This window comes from Vigna umbellata, chromosome 1 (assembly GCF_029865625.1).
Source record: "Vigna umbellata cultivar VRB3 chromosome 1, Vumbellata_1.0, whole genome shotgun sequence".
In the NCBI taxonomy this organism is placed as follows: Eukaryota; Viridiplantae; Streptophyta; class Magnoliopsida; order Fabales; family Fabaceae; genus Vigna; species Vigna umbellata.
The window spans coordinates 21,301,184-21,323,245 of NC_142165.1; the positions used below are offsets into that span (position 1 = coordinate 21,301,184).

General features: G+C 31.6%; 3 protein-coding genes across 5 annotated transcripts; 1 reads left to right on the forward strand and 2 right to left on the reverse strand.

Annotated features, from left to right (window-relative positions):
* The first annotated feature begins 812 nt into the window (after positions 1 to 812).
* On the forward strand, positions 813 to 6,065 carry ASP5 (aspartate aminotransferase 5). Its single transcript, XM_047297850.2, has 12 exons — positions 813 to 1,021; positions 1,104 to 1,185; positions 1,260 to 1,328; positions 2,327 to 2,521; positions 2,910 to 2,948; positions 3,037 to 3,126; positions 3,228 to 3,336; positions 3,424 to 3,533; positions 3,900 to 4,043; positions 4,192 to 4,358; positions 5,210 to 5,474; positions 5,645 to 6,065. Exons 2-12 carry the CDS (start codon positions 1,108 to 1,110, stop codon positions 5,774 to 5,776), a joined length of 1,398 nt encoding a protein of 465 aa, XP_047153806.1. The 5' UTR covers positions 813 to 1,021; positions 1,104 to 1,107; the 3' UTR covers positions 5,777 to 6,065.
* Positions 6,066 to 6,566: 501 nt separating this feature from the next.
* On the reverse strand, positions 6,567 to 11,458 carry LOC124825266 (putative receptor-like protein kinase At1g80640). Its single transcript, XM_047297851.2, has 10 exons — positions 11,068 to 11,458; positions 10,468 to 10,638; positions 9,858 to 10,108; positions 9,651 to 9,783; positions 9,497 to 9,560; positions 8,714 to 8,810; positions 8,496 to 8,598; positions 7,524 to 7,642; positions 7,353 to 7,442; positions 6,567 to 7,052 (listed from the first exon to the last, which is right to left on the reverse strand). Exons 1-10 carry the CDS (start codon positions 11,216 to 11,218, stop codon positions 6,876 to 6,878), a joined length of 1,356 nt encoding a protein of 451 aa, XP_047153807.2. The 5' UTR covers positions 11,219 to 11,458; the 3' UTR covers positions 6,567 to 6,875.
* A 4,528-nt stretch (positions 11,459 to 15,986) lies between these two features.
* ALF4 (aberrant root formation protein) lies at positions 15,987 to 21,993 on the reverse strand. Of its 3 annotated transcripts, XM_047297852.2 has the most exons (14): positions 21,752 to 21,993; positions 21,332 to 21,508; positions 20,518 to 20,667; positions 19,937 to 20,009; positions 18,787 to 18,959; positions 18,621 to 18,680; positions 18,340 to 18,490; positions 18,190 to 18,246; positions 17,825 to 18,096; positions 17,629 to 17,700; positions 17,429 to 17,506; positions 17,130 to 17,333; positions 16,694 to 16,745; positions 15,987 to 16,415 (listed from the first exon to the last, which is right to left on the reverse strand). In XM_047297852.2, the coding sequence occupies exons 1-14, from the start codon at positions 21,839 to 21,841 to the stop codon at positions 16,195 to 16,197; spliced, it is 1,830 nt and encodes a 609-aa protein (XP_047153808.2). In that variant the 5' UTR covers positions 21,842 to 21,993; the 3' UTR covers positions 15,987 to 16,194. The 3 variants fall into 3 exon arrangements, with proteins under 3 accessions (XP_047153808.2, XP_087956210.1, XP_047153809.2); XM_088100084.1 differs by lacking the exon at positions 18,190 to 18,246; XM_047297853.2 differs by lacking the exon at positions 16,694 to 16,745 and having other exon boundaries at positions 16,219 to 16,415.
* Positions 21,994 to 22,062: the final 69 nt, after the last annotated feature.

Below are 22,062 nucleotides of genomic sequence, written 5' to 3' on the forward strand. Positions count from 1 at the left end.
TCCATGTTTGACTTATATTTATTATGATTTAATTGGTTTAAAATAATTATTTTGCACACTAGCTTACTTTATTATTTTTGTGTTTTTGTTATTCATTTGCGATGATTACTTTAAATACGAACAAATAATGATGTAACGGATTATATTCTTTTGGAAAACATAGATGCAATAATATATATATATATATATATATATATATATATATATATATATATATATTACGTTATTATGTTGGATAACTATGTTAATATCATGTTTCTAATTATTTTTAATTATTTATTTTGTGTTATCAAATTTTACAATGTTTTTTTAATAATTGTATGCTGTTAAATAAAATATTACAGTAAATATTTTGCAGAATTAATATTTTTAACTTAATACATATTTAAACTGATAATATACAAGGATTTTCAAATTTATGTCAACGCGTAATCATTGAAAATTATTTTTAATATGACTTTTAAAGTAAGAGAAGAATTATTATTGTTATTATAATGGTTGTTATTGTTGTAGTGAAAAATAATTAATATCTTCTAATGCTTAATATAAAATACTTTAAATAATTACCCATATCAATAAAAAAATTTAATTTAGTTAAATTTAAAAAATGTTGCTAATATACTAAATTAACCTATATTGGTTTTTAAAATTATTTTTTGACTATTTATTACTACAGCATAGAAAACTCATAATATTTTATAAAAGTTAAAATATAAATACTTGTAATAATAGTAAGGACAAAAAGAGTGTAAATTGATTAATTTTAACTATTTTTAAATCATACTTATCTAAACTGAATCCGATTGAAGTTCTCGTCGTGACAAACCAATAAGGGAAGAACTTTTCTCCCTTTCTCCACTTTCTTCTCTTTCTTCCCGTCACCCACTGTTTCCCTCAGTTCTATCTCTCTACACTTCTTCAACTGATTCACACACGCAAACGAATATACTTCATCTCATCACCATCGTCTTAACTACGCTATTCAACTTCCGCAGCACTCAAATCCATTCAATTGTTCATAGTTAGTGTAACTGTTTCTTCCACAATTTCGTATCGAAAATCGTTGCAAATCGTTGCAAATCGCTTAACATTTTCTGTTGCAGGTTGATGGCTTCTTCTGTTCTCTCCGCAGCTTCGCATTCTCTCTATGCCTCTTCTTCTCTCTCCCTGCGCCAAACCCACAAGGTACCTCTTTCTAATTGTTCCCACATTGGTTTTAATGATTACCCTTTTTGTGATTTAACGTTTCTGTCCAACAGGGGAAGCCCAAGATTGCAGACAACGCTTTGAGATTTAACAATGGAATCAACTCCTTCCCAAATGCAAGGGTATCTTCTAAAAACGAAAGCTTAGTGCTTCAGTTGTATTCATCTGTTTTTGTTTTTCTTTGGTCGGTTCATTTTTATTTCGTTATTGCTTTATGATCAATTGGGTGGAACTATTGGGAAACCAAGTTGGTTTTTGTACGTGATATCTCTCGTGGTCTGTCGGGTGTCGATGTCTGTAAACTGACGGAAAAATCGAATTAGTCTTGCATAGAGACACTTGAATGGACTCAAATGAAACTTCTTAAGTTTAGCAGATTAATGACAAGAGAGATCAAAGGAATATTTTAGCCACTTTGTGTTAGGTTCCTAATTCAAGAACCTAAGGTAAACGCACACTAAACACATCAGAAACTACTGTATAACTCTCGTTGTATAATTCACAAGCACGAATACAAGTTCGGGATACAGTTAGAGAGCTTAACCTCCCCCTACAGGATTCACGCTTCCTGTACAACTCACAAAACAACCGCCCCTCTCTAATCAATTATTCACTCTCTTATACTACACATCCTTCCTTTCCTAACTGTTATTGCAGTTAGGCTAACTAACTTCTACTTACTTCTCTTTCTCCTCTCATATACACGTAACTTCCTAACACTTTGTGTTTGTTAAATTAACCTCAGTGTTGAATTTTTTGTTAGAGTTTATTTTCTATACATCACTAGTATGGAACATCCTTTTGCAGACATTCAATTAGATTTTACTACTTTGCCATGTCATCCTGTTTACTAATGATGATGCGGTGAAAAGATGAATTCCAGCTGGATATCCGTGTAAGGATGTTTTACAGTGGGGTGTATAAATTAAACTTTTTTTGTAAAATAAAAATTCAATTTGTATTGTGATTAGTTATATTCCCATTCTCCATATCATACTTGTTGGAAGAACAGTTTTAAAGCTGTGTAAAAGTAGTGAGTGAGGATTAAGGAGTGTGAGGGCACAAAAACTGTGTGTGCAAGTGCGCTAATATAATATGATTTCTGTCAATTTTGTTTCAGTCTAGTGGTCGGGTCTCTATGACTGTTGCACTTAATGTTTCTCGGTTTGAGGGCATACCTATGGCTCCTCCTGACCCAATTCTTGGAGTTTCTGAGGCCTTTAAAGCGGATACAAGTGATGTAAAGCTCAATCTTGGAGTAGGGGCGTACAGAACAGAAGAACTACAGCCATATGTGCTTAATGTTGTTAAGAAGGTATCTGTTCCTTTATATGTGTACTGTTTGAATAGCCCTTTGCAACAATTCATGCTTTCTTCTTTTGGATTTTGCCATCTGGGTTATGCTTTATCTTGTACACCCATTTCACACCAATAGCTTTTTTGTCATTTGTCTTCTCAATCAGCTCCCGTGTTTTGTTCTTTTCAATTACTTCAAGTTCTTCTTGCACAGCCTTCCCCAAGCTTCTTCATTAATTGCCTCTTCAAAGCTTTCTGGTTCTACAACAAATAATTGCACCTTGTATAAATATCATAGTTTGCACAATTTTCCTGTCATATATTTTTTCATAATTTTTCTTCACGTTCACAAACCTAAGACTATTTTTTAATTGATGTTGATTTAGATGAACTTCTTTGTTTTTTAGGCAGAGAATCTTATGCTGGAGAGGGGGGATAACAAAGAGGTAACTTTGTTTACAGAATATGTGACTGTGTGTTGTGTGGAACCATTGGCCCTTAGGTGATTGACTGAGATTTAACTTGCAAGTGCAGTATCTCCCTATTGAGGGTTTGGCTGCCTTTAACAAGGCAACGGCAGAGTTGTTACTTGGAGCAGACAACCCAGCAATCAAACAACAAAGAGTATGTAGTTGTTTAGAAAATATAGAAGTATTGAAGGACATTGCAATTTCTTGGTTAGGATTTTTTTCCATTTCTTACTTACATTATTCGGTTGCATCTAGGTTGCCACTGTCCAAGGTCTTTCTGGAACTGGTTCTCTGAGGCTAGGTGCAGCTCTGATAGAAAGATATTTTGCTGGGTCTAAAGTTTTGATATCAGCTCCTACCTGGGGTGTGCTTTTCACTGCTTACTATGTTTATATTAGTTATATATTTGTTTGGGAGTTCATTCAACCTGGGTTATCCTATTATCTTGCAGGTAATCACAAGAATATTTTCAATGATGCTAGAGTGCCGTGGTCTGAGTACCGATATTATGACCCCAAGACTGTTGGCTTGGATTTTGAGGGCATGATTGAAGATATAAAGGTTACGTTCCTGATCCAGATCGTAGCAAGTCAAATGGACAATAAACAGTGTTATATTTAACTGCTTTGAATTGGAAATCAATGTTCAAGAATGTTCTATCTATTCACTTATCCCTTCTTAATCTTTGTTGTAAAAATACATGTTTTAGAAAATATCTTTTACTTAAAATACAACTAGTGTAATCGTTTTGATTAACATGCCATTACTGGGTAATGTATTTGATACTCAATTGATCTAGTAGTTGTAACTTGCCATCTTGTTATAGGAAGGCACAAGTAGAAACACAAATTCATATTTGATTTGAAGATTCCTCCTATCCAATATATGATTAAACTCACATAACTGTACATTCCTACATTTTTACAGTCAGCTCCTGAAGGATCTTTTGTGGTACTACATGGATGTGCTCATAACCCAACTGGTATTGATCCAACCCTTGAACAATGGGAAAAAATAGCTGATGTAATTCAAGAAAAGAACCACATTCCCTTTTTTGATGTTGCTTACCAGGTACCAATCTTGGGGTAAATTAACTAGTTCTTAATAAATTTCTCGATAGGACATGTCAAAAACCATTGACATATTCAGCATTCTGTCTAAATTTTTATGGAGACCTAGAACCTAATTTGCAACATGCTGAACCCCTTATTAATTTTAGGGCTTTGCCAGTGGAAGCCTTGATGAAGATGCAGCTTCTGTGAGACTGTTTGTTGCTCGTGGTATGGAGGTTCTTGTGGCTCAGTCATACAGTAAAAATCTTGGTCTTTATGCTGAAAGGATTGGAGCAATCAATGTTATTTCATCATCTCCAGAATCTGCAACTAGGTATGGTAAATTAAGTCTCCCATTCTTTCTCATATCTGAAGTTGAATGGAAATGTCTAGGAAAAAGATTGGATCTTTCTATTTCCATCCTGTTCAGTTCTATCCCTTTTCTAGTCCGATAAAGGGATCATTTTATCAATTAAGTAAAGGTAGTAAGAAGTAGCTGCAATCTAAAGCGATGTTTGGAAGAACTTATTTCCAGTTTATTTTAGGTTATGATATAAGCACTTACGTAAGTGTTTTGGGAGAGTTAATGAAACTAGCACATGCGATGTTCATAAGCGGTTTTCTGTTTATTTCAATATACTCTTCAGTGTAGATTATAAAAACAAATCACGATTTATATGAAAACAATTTAACCCTATTTTCTCTCAATTATAGATACATCTTATGTACAAGCGCTTATTTTGTAAGTGATCATTCAACAAGCTCTTAATTAAGTTCTTTACCCGAATGAACTAATACTTTCTTTACTGAAATTGTCACAAAAACGCTCCAGTTCTGTTTTAAGAAAGGCAACATCTTGGATTCAACATGATTGGGGCCTTGTATGCCTCAGTAAAAGTTCTGTTTTTGGGCATATAGTCTGAACTGTTAGTTGGTACGTGGTTAATAGTTAGTTTTTGATTTTTGGATTCACCTTGATTGGGGCAATGTATACCTCTTGTATTTTTGTTTTTTTGTATCTACAAATGTTTTTTGTAAGTGGAGAGACTCGAACCTACTACCTATCCCTTCAGTTCAAGCACTCTGTAAATACCTTTCTGTTATGCATAATGAAATTAAGCTCCCTTTTTACACTTGTCCAATCAGTATTATCTTGATGAACAATGTGGTAACTATGTATTGCAGGGTAAAGAGCCAGTTGAAAAGGCTAGCCCGACCTATGTACTCTAATCCACCTGTACATGGGGCTCGAATTGTTGCCGATGTTGTTGGAAATCCAGTTCTCTTTAATGAATGGAAAGCAGAAATGGAAATGATGGCGGGAAGAATCAAGAATGTTAGACAACAGCTATACAATAGTATTACATCAAAAGACAACAGTGGAAAAGATTGGTCATTTATACTTAAGCAGATAGGCATGTTCTCATTCACCGGCTTGAACAAAGAACAGGTAATTGACTCCCGTTATTATTACTTCTTGCCTGTGATCAATTTCTGTCTTTTATGCACCACTCTGAGTCCTATTGCGTTGAATCTTTCAAAAACAATATTGATCTGTAATTTAATTTTACGGTATTGTTATATATCCGTGTTCTTAAATAAGACACTGTGTTTTATCAGAGTGACAACATGACAAATAAGTGGCATGTATACATGACAAAGGATGGAAGGATTTCCCTGGCAGGATTGTCGTTGGCTAAATGTGAATACCTTGCAGATGCTATTATAGACTCGTATCATAATGTCAGCTGAAACTCAATCAAATATTTTTGGTAACTGTTGTATCCAATCGGAAAGATTGAGATACATTAAAATAATTTATGTATGCATTAATTGTCATGCATATGTACCTCCAAGTACCTTAGGAAATTTTGTAATCTCAAAACGACTCAGTATTGATGCATAACAAGTCGGATTATATCAGTACCGATGCATAACAAGTATTGACTTAAAGCTTGTTGAATCAGTACCGATGCATAGTGTATGTTTCTCATTTCATATGGGTGAGACTAAATAAATCATGATAGCAAAGTTTCATTGACTATAATGTCCTCTAGTCGTTAGTGGGTACCTTTTTTCTTTTGTTAAATTCTCCTTCCATTGTGATCGAATCATTTTCGTTGATAGAGATACCCTGAAATTTCACGCGTCAATTATTGTGAACGGTGATGAGGTATTTTGGAACCAAGAACGTAAATTGAATATATATGGTTTTCCTACTTGAACCAAAAATTTAAAGGCAAGAATGCCTTCGTCATCTGCATAGAATCTGGACAAGTTACCATGTTGAAATTCCTTTAAACAATGTTGTTGGAAGGAAATGCAGGGAAAAAAGGAGTAGGGGTTCTTAAAATTTATACCTCTCTTGATCAAATTTATAGAAGAATCCAATAATGTAACATTCTTTTATACTGTATTTTACTGTATCATTATCTTAAGTATTTTAGGAAATACAATAGCAGACAGAGTGAATTGAAGGACGTTGTTAGTAAGTAAGAATTATTTGTAGTCTGGTTTGCTGTTGATATGGCGAAAGAGGGAATAAAAACAATAAGAGTCTCTCTGAACAATTTAATGATCTGATCCTATATACACAAATATTTTCAGAAAAGTGAAACCAATTTGCTCGCATTTATCATTAACAATCCAATGCTCTCATACACTATTTAGGCCTGCTCTTTTCCTCGATCTATCTCTAGTTACACTCCTGGGCTGGGTTTATTACAAAATGAGTGTAGTTGTCATGGATGTTTCTGTAATATCAAGCCTTGATGAAGCCTCCCTATTTGGGTAGAGAATCACAAAACATGTCATTGAAGGATTATCAGTGAGTGATGCTGTCTCAAACTGATCATGGACTAGAATCCTCATGTGGGTTAGCAGGTAATACTTGCTGTGGCAGCTGTGCTACTTTAAGTGTTCCTCCAAGCTCTACAGGGACAAGAGGAATGAGTGAGTGGAGAACATCTGCAATTAGGGGACGGTAACTTGGCTCTGGTTGCACGCACAGCACGGCCACTGCAGCAACCTACAAAGTACAAAATGTTGTAGTTAAGCAAAGTCTATTTGATAAAGTTTTTCATACACACGTAAAAGAAAAAAAAATTGTTTTCTATAAATTAAAATTAATTTGACTTAATAGTTGTATATAATTTCTTTCTATTAATCTTATTTTCAAAATGAAGAAAACATCAATTTTTTTATTTTATTTTTTATGTTTTCATGATGTTAAGTATAGTTTTAATTCGAAACAATCTTCATAATGGCCAAAAAGGGTAGTAGTAATAAACTGGAAAATATGTGAGTTCTGTTTCCGAGGCACTCAAACCTGGTACAAGTGTTTGGGGTCCATTGTATCCTTAATTACAGGATCCACGATGTTTGGAAGCTTAGATCTGTCTGTGAGCTGTGGCATGGCCTGCAAACATCATAAATAGCTACATGTCATTTCCAATACCAACCACCCAGTTAAATTTCATGATCATCGAGCAAACAGTACCCATGTGACAATGGATTGGCATTGAGCTGGTGCTAGTTTTTCCACAGGCTTCTTTCCCAAAAGAAGCTCCAGCAGAACAACTCCAAAAGCATATACATCACTTTTATCAGTCAATTTACCTGAAATTCAAAATGAAACTTCCTTAATATATAAAAGTTCAAATTTTGCAATAACTGTTTCTCCGTATTCCAAGAACATTCCTGGAAAAGCGATCCAAGAACATCTCATTATTAACGTGTAGTAATTTGATTCACAGTATGATAATTAAAAATAAACTTGCCACATGATTAAAGTTTTCAACTGAATAAAAAAGGTATTATACTTTCGATGTTTCTCATCTTTAAGACAGGAATCAATTGAACTAGCTGAGAACAAATTTCAGTTCGCATCTTTAGGACATTTATTATTATCATTATTATTTTTTATCACGGACAAGAAGCAGCTGGAGCAAACTAGGCATATGGGACTGTAAGGTGTAACAGACAACATATTAATTTAATAATAATCTATATAACTTGCCAGATCAGATGGCACGTACATTCCCAAGAGAAGCACAAGGTACACACAACTAAAAGCTATTAAATGGCTCAGGACTATCATGTGTTCATACCTTCAATCAATCTTCATATCACACTTAATCAGGTTTTTTAATTTACGAAAATGAATTAACAAAAGAAAAACAATTTATACACAATATTAGTTTCATAACGGTTGTTCTGTAAGTAAATTTGACAGTCTATCTGCACAGTACGTAATCAAAAGAACTACACTATCAAAATCTATAAATTATGTAAGGATTTGCTTAGAATCATCCAATCATGTTTCTTGCACAGATCACACTTTCAAAGCCACCCTTTAGTGTCCAAAAATACAATTATCTTGGATCTGGTATGTTGAAAGTTTTAAACATTTAGCAACTTGTCAGACCATTTCATATGCTATGAAATTATGTCATATGAGTTCAGTTCATACCATCTAAAAGATACTCCGGGGCTACGTAACCCAACGTGCCTGAAAGCTTGATATTATTCTTGTTTTGGGTCCCATTGGTTATGGCAAGGCCAAAATCAGAAAGCTGAATGCACCAGTTACAACACGCAGAAAAGAAGCTTTTGTGAACACAATAAAAATGAATGGTACAAAAAAAGAATAATAAATGCAGCAAATTGAACATGGCCTTTTTGTTTTACCTTAGCATTGAACTTTGCATCTAAAAGAATATTAGAAGATTTCAGATCTCTATGGATCACTGCAGGATAACAGTGTTCATGCAGATATTTTAATCCCCTGGTTGGCATTAATCAAATACCATGTCAACAAAGACAAAATAAACCAGATAAAAAATTGCAAACAACACACTCACACACTTTTAACACACTTCATCATTAACAGAAAATTATTGAATGTAATTAAACTATACATACTCTTTCACTGTCATAGTTTTTTGTTGGAAACAATTTAACAAAACACCAGCATTCTAAAAAAGATTATCAGTGGTAGAAATGAAAAGAAGAAGTAATTATTATTATGGATCAGTTTGGTTACTCATAAAAGTGTTTGAAGTAAATAATTTTTAAAACAAATCACTTATTTAAGAAGAAGGTAGAATTTGCTTCTTTTAAAAACATGCATATTACTAATTATTTTTAAAATAAGCAATTTTTTTTTTTAAAAAAACACATCAATATGCTTATTTTATATATAAAATATTTAAGAAAAAAACACAAATAAACTCACCCTATATTAGAAAACTAAAATGACAGTAATTTTAGAATTTATTTTTTCTTTTAATACTACTACATTAGCAATGAGATGGAAGGAGTAAATAAGACCAATTGAATAAGATGGCTAATTATTTTGTGACTTCCAATAAATTTCAAGAATAATAAAAAAATGCATGGAAAACAGTGAAACTAGCATTGCTTCTAAGCAAATAGGATGATATAGATAAAGAATTGTTTAGGAAAGGTCACCTTGCTGTGTCAAGAGCAATCTTCATCCTCAAATGCCAAGTCAATGCTGAGCCATGAGAAGGTCCTTCAAATAATAATAATTTTACAGCCGACCTCATTATATCTTAATCATGTGTCTTATACTAGGTAATAAACCATATAAAAAATGTTTTACCATGTAATTGAGTTTCCAATGATCCATTGTGCATCAATTCATAGACAATAATCCTTGTAGCTTCATTACTGCTACATCCCAGCAGAGAAATTACATTTGGATGTTGAATTTTACTTAACAATTCCACCTCGTTCTGTAAATTCATAGAAGCACAACTATTCAATATAATAATGATGGAAAAATGAATAAATTATTAGCAAGGATTACCTCAAATTCTTGTTCAGCACACGGATTTTCACAGTGCAATTTCTTAACGGCAACTTCCAAATTGTCATCCAATTGTGCTTTGTAAACACATCCAAAACCTCCCTCACCTAAGATGTTACTTTCCTTGTAATTGCCGGTGGCTTTTTCTATTTGCTTATAATCAATTATTGGAACACACCCTTTCTTACCAACCAGCTTTATAGAGCTGAATTTACTCAGAGTTGGTGCTGAAGCTAGCCCTTTCTCGGCATCTTGGAATTCAAATTACAGAAAAAAAGGGAAAAAATTACAAACCTCAGACATTACCAAGAACGCAAATTAATGTCAAAAGTTCCTTGAAATCCCAAAAATAGTGATTTGTGAAGCGAAATAGAAACCTAAGAGATCTTTTGGTTTGAAAAAAGAAAAGCTTTTATTTTCTTAACTGTAGTTCTTGATTTTAAAGGTTTGCATTGAGAACAGTGAAAACAACTATTTATTGTTTTCTGTTTTCATTCTTCAGAAAATAGGAAACAAAGTAAAAACAGAAAAACGTAAAAAAAGAAAGTTTAACCAAACCACATTTCATGAGATTCTGAGAAATGGAATTGTGAAAAAAAGGGGAAAAAACCTGATCTTTGAACGTTTTTCCCTTTGGATTTTGAAGGATACTTGGTATGATAAATCCAGATGCACAACACACTCAAAATGACTGCACCAAGCGAAGTGCTGGCTATGGCAATGGCAATTACCATTTTCTTGTGCGAATCCATTTGCCGCTGTTCAGCCCCCATCACCATTCCTGACAAATATGCAGTATATAGCAGTGAGCATCAAATCAAATACATGGAAACAAAACATGTCCAATTCATTCAAATTTCAAACCATTAATGACAAGTTAATAGAGTTTAAGCAAAAGGGTAGTGCAGGATCCAAATCCACACAATAAAACGCACCAGTCAAGAAATGAATAAAAATTAGTTACTACAACCTATCAGCATTAAGTGCCTATCATGATTTTCAAATTCAAATTCGAAACTGTTGAATGCCACTCCATCAGAAGTGACACAGATTGTGACAGGACAACAAAATGGAACAGAAACATAAGTAATGAATCAGACACAGCAACAGACAAACATAAAATTGCAACAAGTATCTACATTTAGTATCTGAACATAATTGTCCCCGAATAACAAAGAAAAACACACACAGAGAAAAAGAGGGAAAGAACCTGGAGAGGAAGCAGACATTGAATTGGGAAATGGAGAAAAGAGTGGAACTTGAGGTGAGGGAGCAAAAGGGTATGGAGAGGCAAGAGTCCAAATGGGTTTGTGGAGCATAAGGAGGGGCATGAGAAGCAAAAGAAGAAGCTTCGTTTTCATTGTTTCTTTCTAAGAAAACATGAAGATAAAGATAGAATAGATGTGTGAGTGAAAGAAAAGAAAGAAAAGAAAGAAAAGAAAGAAAGAAAGAAAGGGTTGTTGTGTCACACAAACACAAACACAAAAAGCAACACCACCACACTCCCAGAGTGAGAGAAAGTGAGAGTGTGTTTTGAGATCTTTGAGGCTTGACCTCTTCTTTTAAACTTCCAAAAAAACATTTGCTTTATGTTATCTTTTTTAACCCTTTTTTTTTTTATTTGAGCATTCTCTGTCTCATCTTTCTCCTTTATCTCCTTCTTTAACTGTCTTTCTCATGCTTTCTCAATGGAAGAAAAAGGGACAACAATGAACTGATGAGGTTTAATTTTAAGGTGGGGGCAACTGCACGACAATCATGTGCACTCGTGCATTGTTTTCAATGTTTGAAACAAACACTCCTTTCACCCACAATCTTTAAGCCCAAACTTTAAAGAAGGATAAAGAAACTTGTGAGCATCACCCCAATTTTTTTAATAGATTTTATTCAAATCATCAAGGAAAAAAGATTAATGTTATTATCATTTACTTTTATTTCAATAAACTAATTTTTCGCTATTCAACTTTTAGCTGGTAGTTCATAAACTTAATTCATTAGCTAATATGGTCTAACCATAGCTTAAGTTGGATTTTTGGTTTTTTGGCAAAATTGCCTCCAACAAAACCTAAATCAATCAATTTGAATTTTTCCTTTTTTTTCTTTAATCTGACCCCATGTGACGAACCCTAATCATGTAACGTGGAAGATTGAACAAATCTACGTATATAATCTTTGTAAGTTTACGAAAATATGAATTTTTAAACATGTGTGAGTTAAATTTGATTGGTATTAACATACAATAACTATATTTAGATGGTTTGGTGTGAAAATATTTGTTCTAATTTAGGGTCATTTGAAAACGAAAATGCCATAATCAAAGGGAGTAAAAAAATATAACTAATTACGTTAATTGTTTAGTACCCTTTTCCTTGTTCATTTTGTAGGAAAGTCTAATATAGTTAATACTTACAATCACAAATGTCATTGTCACTGCTCATGGATAAGAAAAATCTTAAAAGCATAGTCGAATCATTGGTACCTAAAGGAAAATTATTGGTTAAAAATAATTGTTAAATCAAATTAAACCATATTTTTCTAACTCTGAACCTATTATTGTTTTTAGTACGAGCAATCATTACACTGAGATTTTTTTCATAAATATTTATGGTAGTTATATACTTAAACTTTGGAAGTATTATTCAAATTGAAATAATTCCGTAAATCTACAAGCTTTATGGTCCTATACAATTTTTTTAATAAATTTCGAGATAACATTAATAAAAAATAATATTTTTTTCCAAGTTAAAATTAGGTTATGTATATATGTGTTAAAAATAAGTTTTTGGGGATTTTTTTTATAAATTAGTTTGTATAAACTAATTTTAGTTTTTCTTAAAAAAAATTAATTACCTTTTTGGTTCCTCGGGTATTATAATTGTGTGTTATTATCCTTATATATATATATATATATATATATATATATATATATATATATATATATATTATAAATAGTAATACAAAAAAAGAATAAGAAAAATATATTATGTTATTATTTAAAAACGATATTAATTTTGATTAATAGTAAGTTAAGTGAATTCTCATTAATAAATTGTGTTAAAAGCTTGTTAGATACATTTTCTTGAAAGAATATTTTCCTCTTTTAGCTATTGCTGGGTTGGTCGTTGAGGTTTGGTTTGTTATTGAAGAACTTGTTGGTTCATATTTGAGCTTTGTATAAACAAGTTATTAATGAATGAGTGATTATTATTAGGGTTCCTTTATTCTTAATCATGCTATATCATTACAAACATTAGAGACAATTTTTTTTTTCTTAATAGTATTTGAGTCTCTTGTCTCTGAGAAATAATTAACATGCACAATACTAACAAATCATAAATCATTAAGTTTTATGATAAGAAAAAGAGAAAAGGACATACATATAGTATATATAATCTTATGTATATGTATAGTTGATTAATAGTAGGTAACGTGCATCTTCACCAAAATTCCACCCATAATCGACCTAACACGTGAGGATTATTTTTCTAGTAATATATGTATTCAAAAGTTCAAAGATTTTGTCCTTTAGTTATGTGGATCCATTAACTTTTCTTGTTAGGGTTGTTTTATAATAAATAAATGAAGAAAATGAGAAAGTACAAGTTTATATACATAATATTTTTATGAGTGTTATAAATAATTGTTTCCAACATCTTCAGTAATGCTTGTTTGCATAAACTTAAATTTCTTTTATTTAAAGACCAAGTTCTTTTTTTCTTCTTCTTGTAGTGATTGTTTATGAGAAAAAAAAAGAAAACTCCGAATTTGTATTTTTTATTTGTATTATTTTTATGTTATGTCTTTAAAATGCATCGATTTGATATTTTATAAATTTTGATCAGAGATAATTAAAATATTTTAAATTTTAAGATAAATAAGTTAATTGTATAAAAGAATTATCATTATTTATTGTGGTGTTTGAGTAATGAAAGTAATGAAATTCTCACTGATTGATAAAAATAATAGCCATGAAGTAAAAATTAAGAATAGAAAATTCGTAAAGATACCATATTATTATAATGGAAAAGATACATGAAAAAGATAAAGACAACTAAATAATACTATTCAATATAGGTAAGAAATATTCAAAAGTTTATAGAGTAAAACAGAAAACTTAGCATACAAATTTTAGTTTGGGACTTGTTGGTCAATGTGTAAAAATAGGTATTGAAAGAAAATGGATGATTATAAACTAATTTTAGGTTATTTTTCTTAATGGTTATAAAGAAACTCTTCCCAAATATTAAATAATATTCAAAGAGATATGAAAATAAATACTAGAAACGGTTATATTATTATTATTATTATTATTATTATTATTATTATTATTATTATTATTATTATTCCATTCTAAGTATTTAAATAGCTAGTAAAAGGTTGAAGTTGAATTTGGGTGCAAATCTTTAAATGGGTCCAGTAGCATTCAAATTCCTTTGTCGCTTCAATGGTACAATAATTGGTGTGAACATCTTTTATAATCGTGTTAGTACAATAAAGTTTTAGAAAAAAGAGTTATTTATCGTCGAAAAGATTAAAAGAAAGAAAGAAAAAGGTAATAATATAAAGACAAAAGTTAGTGCTGTAAAAAGTATATATTTTACGAATAATATAATTTTTTGGGAATGTCAAACATGGGCAATGCATATACTTCACTCATAAAATTTCACCCTTTTAAGATTTTGAAACTATTTTGTAAACAAAATCTGGCTACTGATGCAAATTGTCATAAAAGTAAGAAATATAGATCAACTATGGTTACTTTTTTATTTGTTAGAATAAACTAAAATTAATTTGACTTATTGAATGTTTTTATTTCATATATTTAAATGAAGAAACTTTAGCAGATACTATATTTACAAAGACAATTTAAAATGTTATTGTAATATAATTTGAAAAGTTAAATTTTAAAAATTTATACAAATAATTTATTACTTAAAAAATTTCCAATTTTCATAAGTAAGATTTGAAAATTTTCTTACTCTTTTATCTCTTGTATTAATCTTTTCTCATATTCTCTCCATGACTCATTAGGTTCAAATTATTTTAATTAAAGTCTTTTGTAATGATATTTTGAAATATAGACCGGTTTTATCCGATCACCAGGATGAATAGTGAATTTTGTGAATCTGGATATTAGTTATATGTTTTTTGAGGAGATATGTCAAATAGGATTGATATTAATAAATAATGTACATATTTATATAAATTTATATAAGAGATCAAAATATTATCTTCAATAAAAAAACTTAAAATAATATATTTGTGAATTTATCTCCCTTGTCTTTACTGAAACTTTCAATCCATTTTAAGTTCTTAAAAATTTCCACTAATATGTTAGCTTCTTTTAGTTGACATAAATAAATATTGTTGATATATTATTTATCCATGATGTAAATTATAATCAAATTTTTTTCGACCAATATCAACAAATTATTTTCCGATAACATAATTTTGGTAAAAGTCTAATGATTACTTTTTCTTTATCGATATCAATTTTTTCCCAACATGCACCGTTTAGAACTTCTTCCAATGCATAAAAAATATCAATAATGACTAGAATTTTTCTGATTTATATAAATAAAATTAACTTTCTTAACCAACATCGATTAAAAAATTAAAACTAACCTCAATAAAAGAGTTCCAAAAAAAATAACTCATTAATATCAATCAAAATAATTATAATTATAGTTATTATGATCAATGCTAAGTAAAAATAATCTTAATAAAAATATTCTTATTAACATCAATTGAATATTTTTTTAAAGTCGATTGAAAAATAATTTCACCCAACATAAATTGAAAAACATCATCATCTAATAATCTTAAATTACTAAGTATTAGAATAATTTTTATATTTATTGATAATCAAGATATTCTATCTAAACAAAAAAAAAATTAATACACTTAAATCATTACACATACAAAACTTAAAAAAAAAATTAAACAAATGAAAGGAATTCAATTTTAATGTATTTTAGTTTCCTGAAAATGATTAGTTTTAAGGTTATTGTATAGTGATACCACCCAAAGTATAAAAATACTTTTGCTGGTTTCCTTTTCTATGTCAAATTCTCTGGTGGATAAAAGGAGGAAGATTTTAACATCTAAGATCAATTCAAGCCAAACACAGAACCCTGATCAACATCCAAGTAACTTCCATTTTTTTTTTCACATCAAGAATCCGAAATTTCAAACATGGTAGAAATTGCATTGCATCTGAAAGGATGATTTACAATTTCAATTGCATCCAATAGCCTTACTTTAGATGTTTAAATCGTAAATGTTTCAAAAATAACATGCACTAAAAAATTTTTCAAAAATCCTTGCCAAGGGCACCCTATGTGGATTGCTTTAGCTTCTCTTCTACAAGTTCAATGCACCGGTACAACACCAACTCAAGTGGATTTAAGGTGCATACAGTGTCAACTGCAAAGTCATCATGGTCACTCTTGCTCTCTGCCATTATACCTGTCACTAGGGTACGCAAAGGAAGCAGCCATTCATTGTAAGCCTTCAGTAAACTGTTCTTTGACAGCACTCCAGTGCAGTTTGTCTTTTCTGTTACCAATGAAATAGAAAATCCTTCCAAATTAGACTTAACTTTTAGATTAGATAAATACTACCAACACACTCTATTATTAGTTGAAATCTGTTGAAAATCCCAATTTTGAAAGTCTCATTTCATATTTAACAAGTGTTAGTGATTATTTTGAAATTTTCTACAACTCAAAAACTTGTAACTCATTAACCACTGCTTCAAATAGTATAATTTTTTAATCAAGACTTCTTGTCAGTAATTTTTTTTCCATAAGTGATAATTAATTGATGCTACATACCAGCAGATTCTATCATCAATACAAATCGGTATAGGTTGAGGGCTGACAACACCTGTGGATCATAATATTACATAAGGCCATTACTTAAAGGCTTTTCATATCAGTTCATATTCATAGCTAAAAAATAAATGACAATTACGCCAAATGCTTCTTCTAAAAAATGCATTTCAAGAAACCAGGATTACACAAAGGTTTCGTAAATCATTAGGTCTCTTTACCCGCACTGACTTTTCATTTTAGTTCCTATACCTAAAATCTTCTGGCAGTGTAAAATTACTACAAGGCACACAAATTATGACAAAAAAATGCTTGTACAAAAAGTATGGGTTTTAAATATAAGAACTAAAATGAAAAGTTGGTGTAGGTAAGTATAGAGACCGAATGACCAATTAAACCTAACATAAGTTACAAAGAACGCAAAAAATAGGAAGAATACCGCATCACTCTGCTCAGGTAGGAAAGGAGGTCCACCCTGTGGAGGTCTTAGAACCAACTCGACCAACTCTATGACCCCAGGGTTCCAAAACGGGGTATCTGGAAATGCTTTGTTTTCTATCTGTGGGGCATCTTTTACTATTGATCTACTATTGCAGATTGCTGTGTGCATTTCCTTCCGGATAAGATCGATGAAAATGGCAATCTTCAAAAGGGTGCAAGATCACCGTGAGATGATTTAACTATTAATTGAAAATAAAGAAAAATGCAAAACAAATCATAATTTAGGTAGAGCATTACCATTGAGGAAGAGTCAGTATTTGTAATCAGTGCTTTCAAAATGTCTAATCTTTGAGAAATTGGAATATCGTCAAGTACCTAGTTTGAGTAAACATTAGCACAGTACCATAAAAATCTTAAGAAAAATTTGCCCAAGATATTAAGCAGTTCAACAAGCATTTATAACTATAAAAGAGGTGCCTCTAGTATTAGAAACTCACTCCTTTTAGCACAGCAAAGGATTTTTTTCTAAGTTCTGGCTCTGGGGCATGCATGATAACCATTTTTACAGCCTGAAAGGTTAAATGTGTAAACATAATAGAAACATATATCATATCAGCATTCTCCATCTTCATTTGAGAAAGTAAAAGATTCAACAATGATAAACAAAAAGTCACAAATTGCAGTGAACACAACCTGCAAAGCTGAAAAAAGACTAGGCATATAAGATGACCATTCAGAATGCTCCTCATTGCAGTTTCTAGAGATTCTTCCATCTGTGATGCAAAGCAAGAAGTCGATAGCATGTTTCTTTAATTCCCATGGTAGATTTACAAAGGAAAGTACTTGCTTTAATGTTCCTATTGCTTGCCACCTTTTTGTTTGGTTATTACAAAGTTCGTCCTTGATCGCAGTCAAATTCTCTTTTGCAGTATAAGCAACCTCCTCTGAGACAAGTCCCCAAATTACTTTAAAAAAAAGAGTTTGATGGGTTAGTGAAAGGGAAAGGAAAAACAGAAAAGGCATGGATTCAATTACAGAGTAATTATTCAAACACAAACCTGAAAGAGCAGCACCATGTTTGACATGAAATAAGAAACCCATACAGAGATCTTTATCTTCAGGAAAATTGAGGAGGTTAACAAAAATATAGTGATGTTTAGTGCTTACTTTTAAATAATTAATGGAAACAAGGTGAACAAGTGCACTACCTCCAAAAATGGAGCTTGCCACAGTCTCAACTTCGTAAGTTGTTAGTAGACTGAGATATGATAAGCCACAGTATGAAGATATTTGTGACAGTTGTAATACAAACGAATGACATCTGGAAGCTTTATACCCTAAACTAGCAGAAATGAGAGCCTGGAAAGTGCGTGGTAACATGCCAAATCATTATAACATCAATAAAATCATATCTCCCTTTTACTAAGAACTAGTTAGGAAGAAATACAAATTAAAAAAATTAGTTTTAGTGCAGTACAGAAACATGTACCATGCATTGCAGGACATACAGACCAAGAACAGATTGGAGCTTCGGCTTTGCATCCCCCTCCTTGGTAAAAGAGGAAAGAGAAAAATATCAGCAAAAAGAATTGAAAATAAATCAGACATTTAAGTTTTTCAACAAAGAAAAGATCATGGTTTTAAAATTGACTGACCAATTTATTGCAAACTTCACATATAGAATTTGCAATCCCAACAGCTCTGTCAAATACATCCTCAAGTTCTTCTTCTTCTTCTGACTCCAAAGACACGACTTTCAGTACATTAAGTATTATAGGAACAGCTTCTTTTACTTGCTCAAACTGACGCCTCTTAATGGAAATAATGACTGAAAAGGCAAATAAGTATGAGAAAAAACTTCAAATAGTGTGGCTTAAAATCATTGACAGAACAGAGTGAGCCAAAGCTAGAATTAAAGTTTTGCGTTTCATCAACAAAAATACTTTCCAAGTTTAAATATTTGCTTAAGTAGCACGACAAATTCTCCCTTGATCATCTTGCCGAATAAAATGAATCCAATAAAAACTGCATGCAATTGACAGCTAACAGGACAAGTGATGTAGTATCAAGCTGAAGCTTAGGACCTTGAGAATATTTATTTTAATTAAATTTTATTTGAGATTAGATATAAAAGTTCAGTGATAAAATATATGATGCACTTCACCCAAACAAATAATGTGTCAGATTTGATTGTCATTAGTCCTGTTAAACTCTGCATTCAAGTAGCTATGTTCAACCCAAAAGATTTTGCCACACAAGAATGCTGAACCAAAAGCATACTGTCCTGAAAGGAACTGATTTTCTGGTTTCATCCTTCATAAATTTACCAAAACTCAATAGACAGCATCCATACCTTTTAAATCATCTCTTTTAAATTGATCCTACCACTTTCTTCAAAAGTAATGAAAGAAAATAAATAATTTATTAATAACTACAATTGATCTCAACAAACCATATAATATAAAATTAATATTGTATTCAATTTTCCCAATATAAACATAATATAGCCATAATTTTGATGCAACTCAGGCTGTGAGCAAAAGATCGAGCCTGGATTATAAATGTAAAGGTCAGAGTGGCTAGTGACTAAGGAGTTGGTTGTCTTCATACAAGCCCAGAGCAACTTATAATCAACAAAACCAAAACCAAAAAATAACTTCATGAAAGGAATCCAGTGTCAAGTTATTCACATGCTCTACATTGCAAGAAAATTAACAAGGTAATTGCTTCCATATTTCATTCCTTGAACAGAGATTACAGTTCTATATTCTATCCATTAATTAAAAAGGTCAATGCAACAATTACCCTTTGAGATCCCTGATAAAGGAGGGACAATGTAACTGGCAGCCTTGGTGATCTTACTTGAGTAACCTAATGTCTGTTCAATTACATTAACAGAAGCATATGATCAAAATATTAATAAAAAATAGATCAATTAAATGTCACACTGCACTGACATGTAGTTCTTTGCATGAAAACTATGACGTAATTATGAGAAAATTTGAGTTTTCTTTTTGATAGAAGATCGTTAGATAGAAAGTGAATATTTCAAACTGAGTAAGGACAAAGGTCTAGCAGGATGTGAGCAATACAAGTGAGTAGAAGGTGTGAGGGTTAAGTGATGGGGTGTCACAAAGAGGGAAGGAATGAATCTCAAGCCAAACGATACATCATGTGGAATGAGATGTAGGAATATCAGAATATGTGGAGGTTTTGATGGTAACTGTGTCTTCCGCATTATTGATTAATTGGTGTTCTCCATTGAAATTTGTTCAACAAAATATCCAATAGCTAATAGTATTGTTAACTAGCAAGGGAGTATTAAAGTGAAATTGTGTGTCTTGGAAGTGGTAATATGCATTTACTAACAATAAAAACAAACTCACATTACAGAGAATTGAGAGCATATCCCTTGGACCACATTTCACTATAAACTGATCGATGATGCTAGTTGCAATGTCCAAAAATCTACTTGAAATCCCCACAAACTTTGAAACAGCCTTTGGAAGTTCAAAGGAAAGGGCATCAACAACTTCCTGTCACATCAGCAAACAATCACATCACATTCTTAGTTTTACAATAAACTGTGAGCTCCAAAGACTGTATGATACAAAAAATGACATGTTTTCCATAGAATCATTAATCTCTCATTTCTAGTCCCATAAAAGGGTTCTTGAATAAAAGTATAACTAGATGCCTCCCATGGTGCCAGCTTCAGTGCAGCCAGCTTTTCCACATAGCCAGTGTAAAGAAATCATTGGATGGAAATTGAATGACTCAAATCTGGAATGGATGTTTTAGGTCCGATATATCAAATTTAAATACGAGTCATCCGACCTTCATCTAATGATTCCAAGTTGCTTTTCATGTCTCTAAATTTTTCCCTTTTTTCTTTATTTTTCCTAAGGACGTAATTGAATAAATCTTTCCACACACACCTATATAAAACAAGAAGATAACATGAATTAAGTTTCTCACATAAGATAAAATCAACTTATGTACTTACCCTTCATGGAAGCTCATTTAATTTAACTTCTCTAAAAGCTAAAGTGAAATAGTTGTAGCTTAAAAAAATTAACGCATTTTTTCTTTTCTTCTCCTACAACTGATAAAGAAATTCGTCGGCTGAGGCTGATATAGAACTAGAAAACATAAAAAGACCGAATGCGAAACATGATTGAAGTGTTGAAGTTCACCCACCTGGTCAAGGGAAGGAGAACAAATATATCTGTGGATCTCAGATATAGCTTCAAAAGCTTCATTCTCAGCGCGTTCACTATCTGGATCAGACACAGCAGCATCATAGACAGAATCAAGATACTCGATAAGCTCCGAAACCGTGTTTTCAGAGTCATGAAAATCTCCAGCCTCAACCAACTACCAAGTATAAAATACCACGACAGTCATCATCACCATGTTAGTAAACAAGTATCCTTTCAACTCTAAACATCACAAACATAAGCATTCATTTTAAAAGTTTGAAGCTTTCATTAGAAAAATTTACAGCAAAAACAATAATTCCATACCAATAATATTTGCAAGCGTTATTATACACAAACAGAAATAAATAAATTTCACAAAATCAAATTTTCCGGAAAAAAAAAGAGTGAGTGATCATACTTTAGAGCATGACTCGAGAACTCTTCGAAGATTATTTCGAATCTCAGAATCCCGAAACGACGCAATTTCGCGCTCTACAGAGACCGACATGAGAGTGAAATTTAAAGGAAAACAAACTTCGACACTACAACGAAAAACCCCTTAAAGAACAAGATGAGGGCAAAACAGTCATTAACTTCGAAGGTGAGGAACACTAAGTATAGAAAAATTAAAAATACAAAAACTTAAAATCGTCTATTTTAATTTTCTAGTACGTTCCGCTTTTTTATTCAATTAACAAGCATATAACTATTCTAATATTTTAATTTATT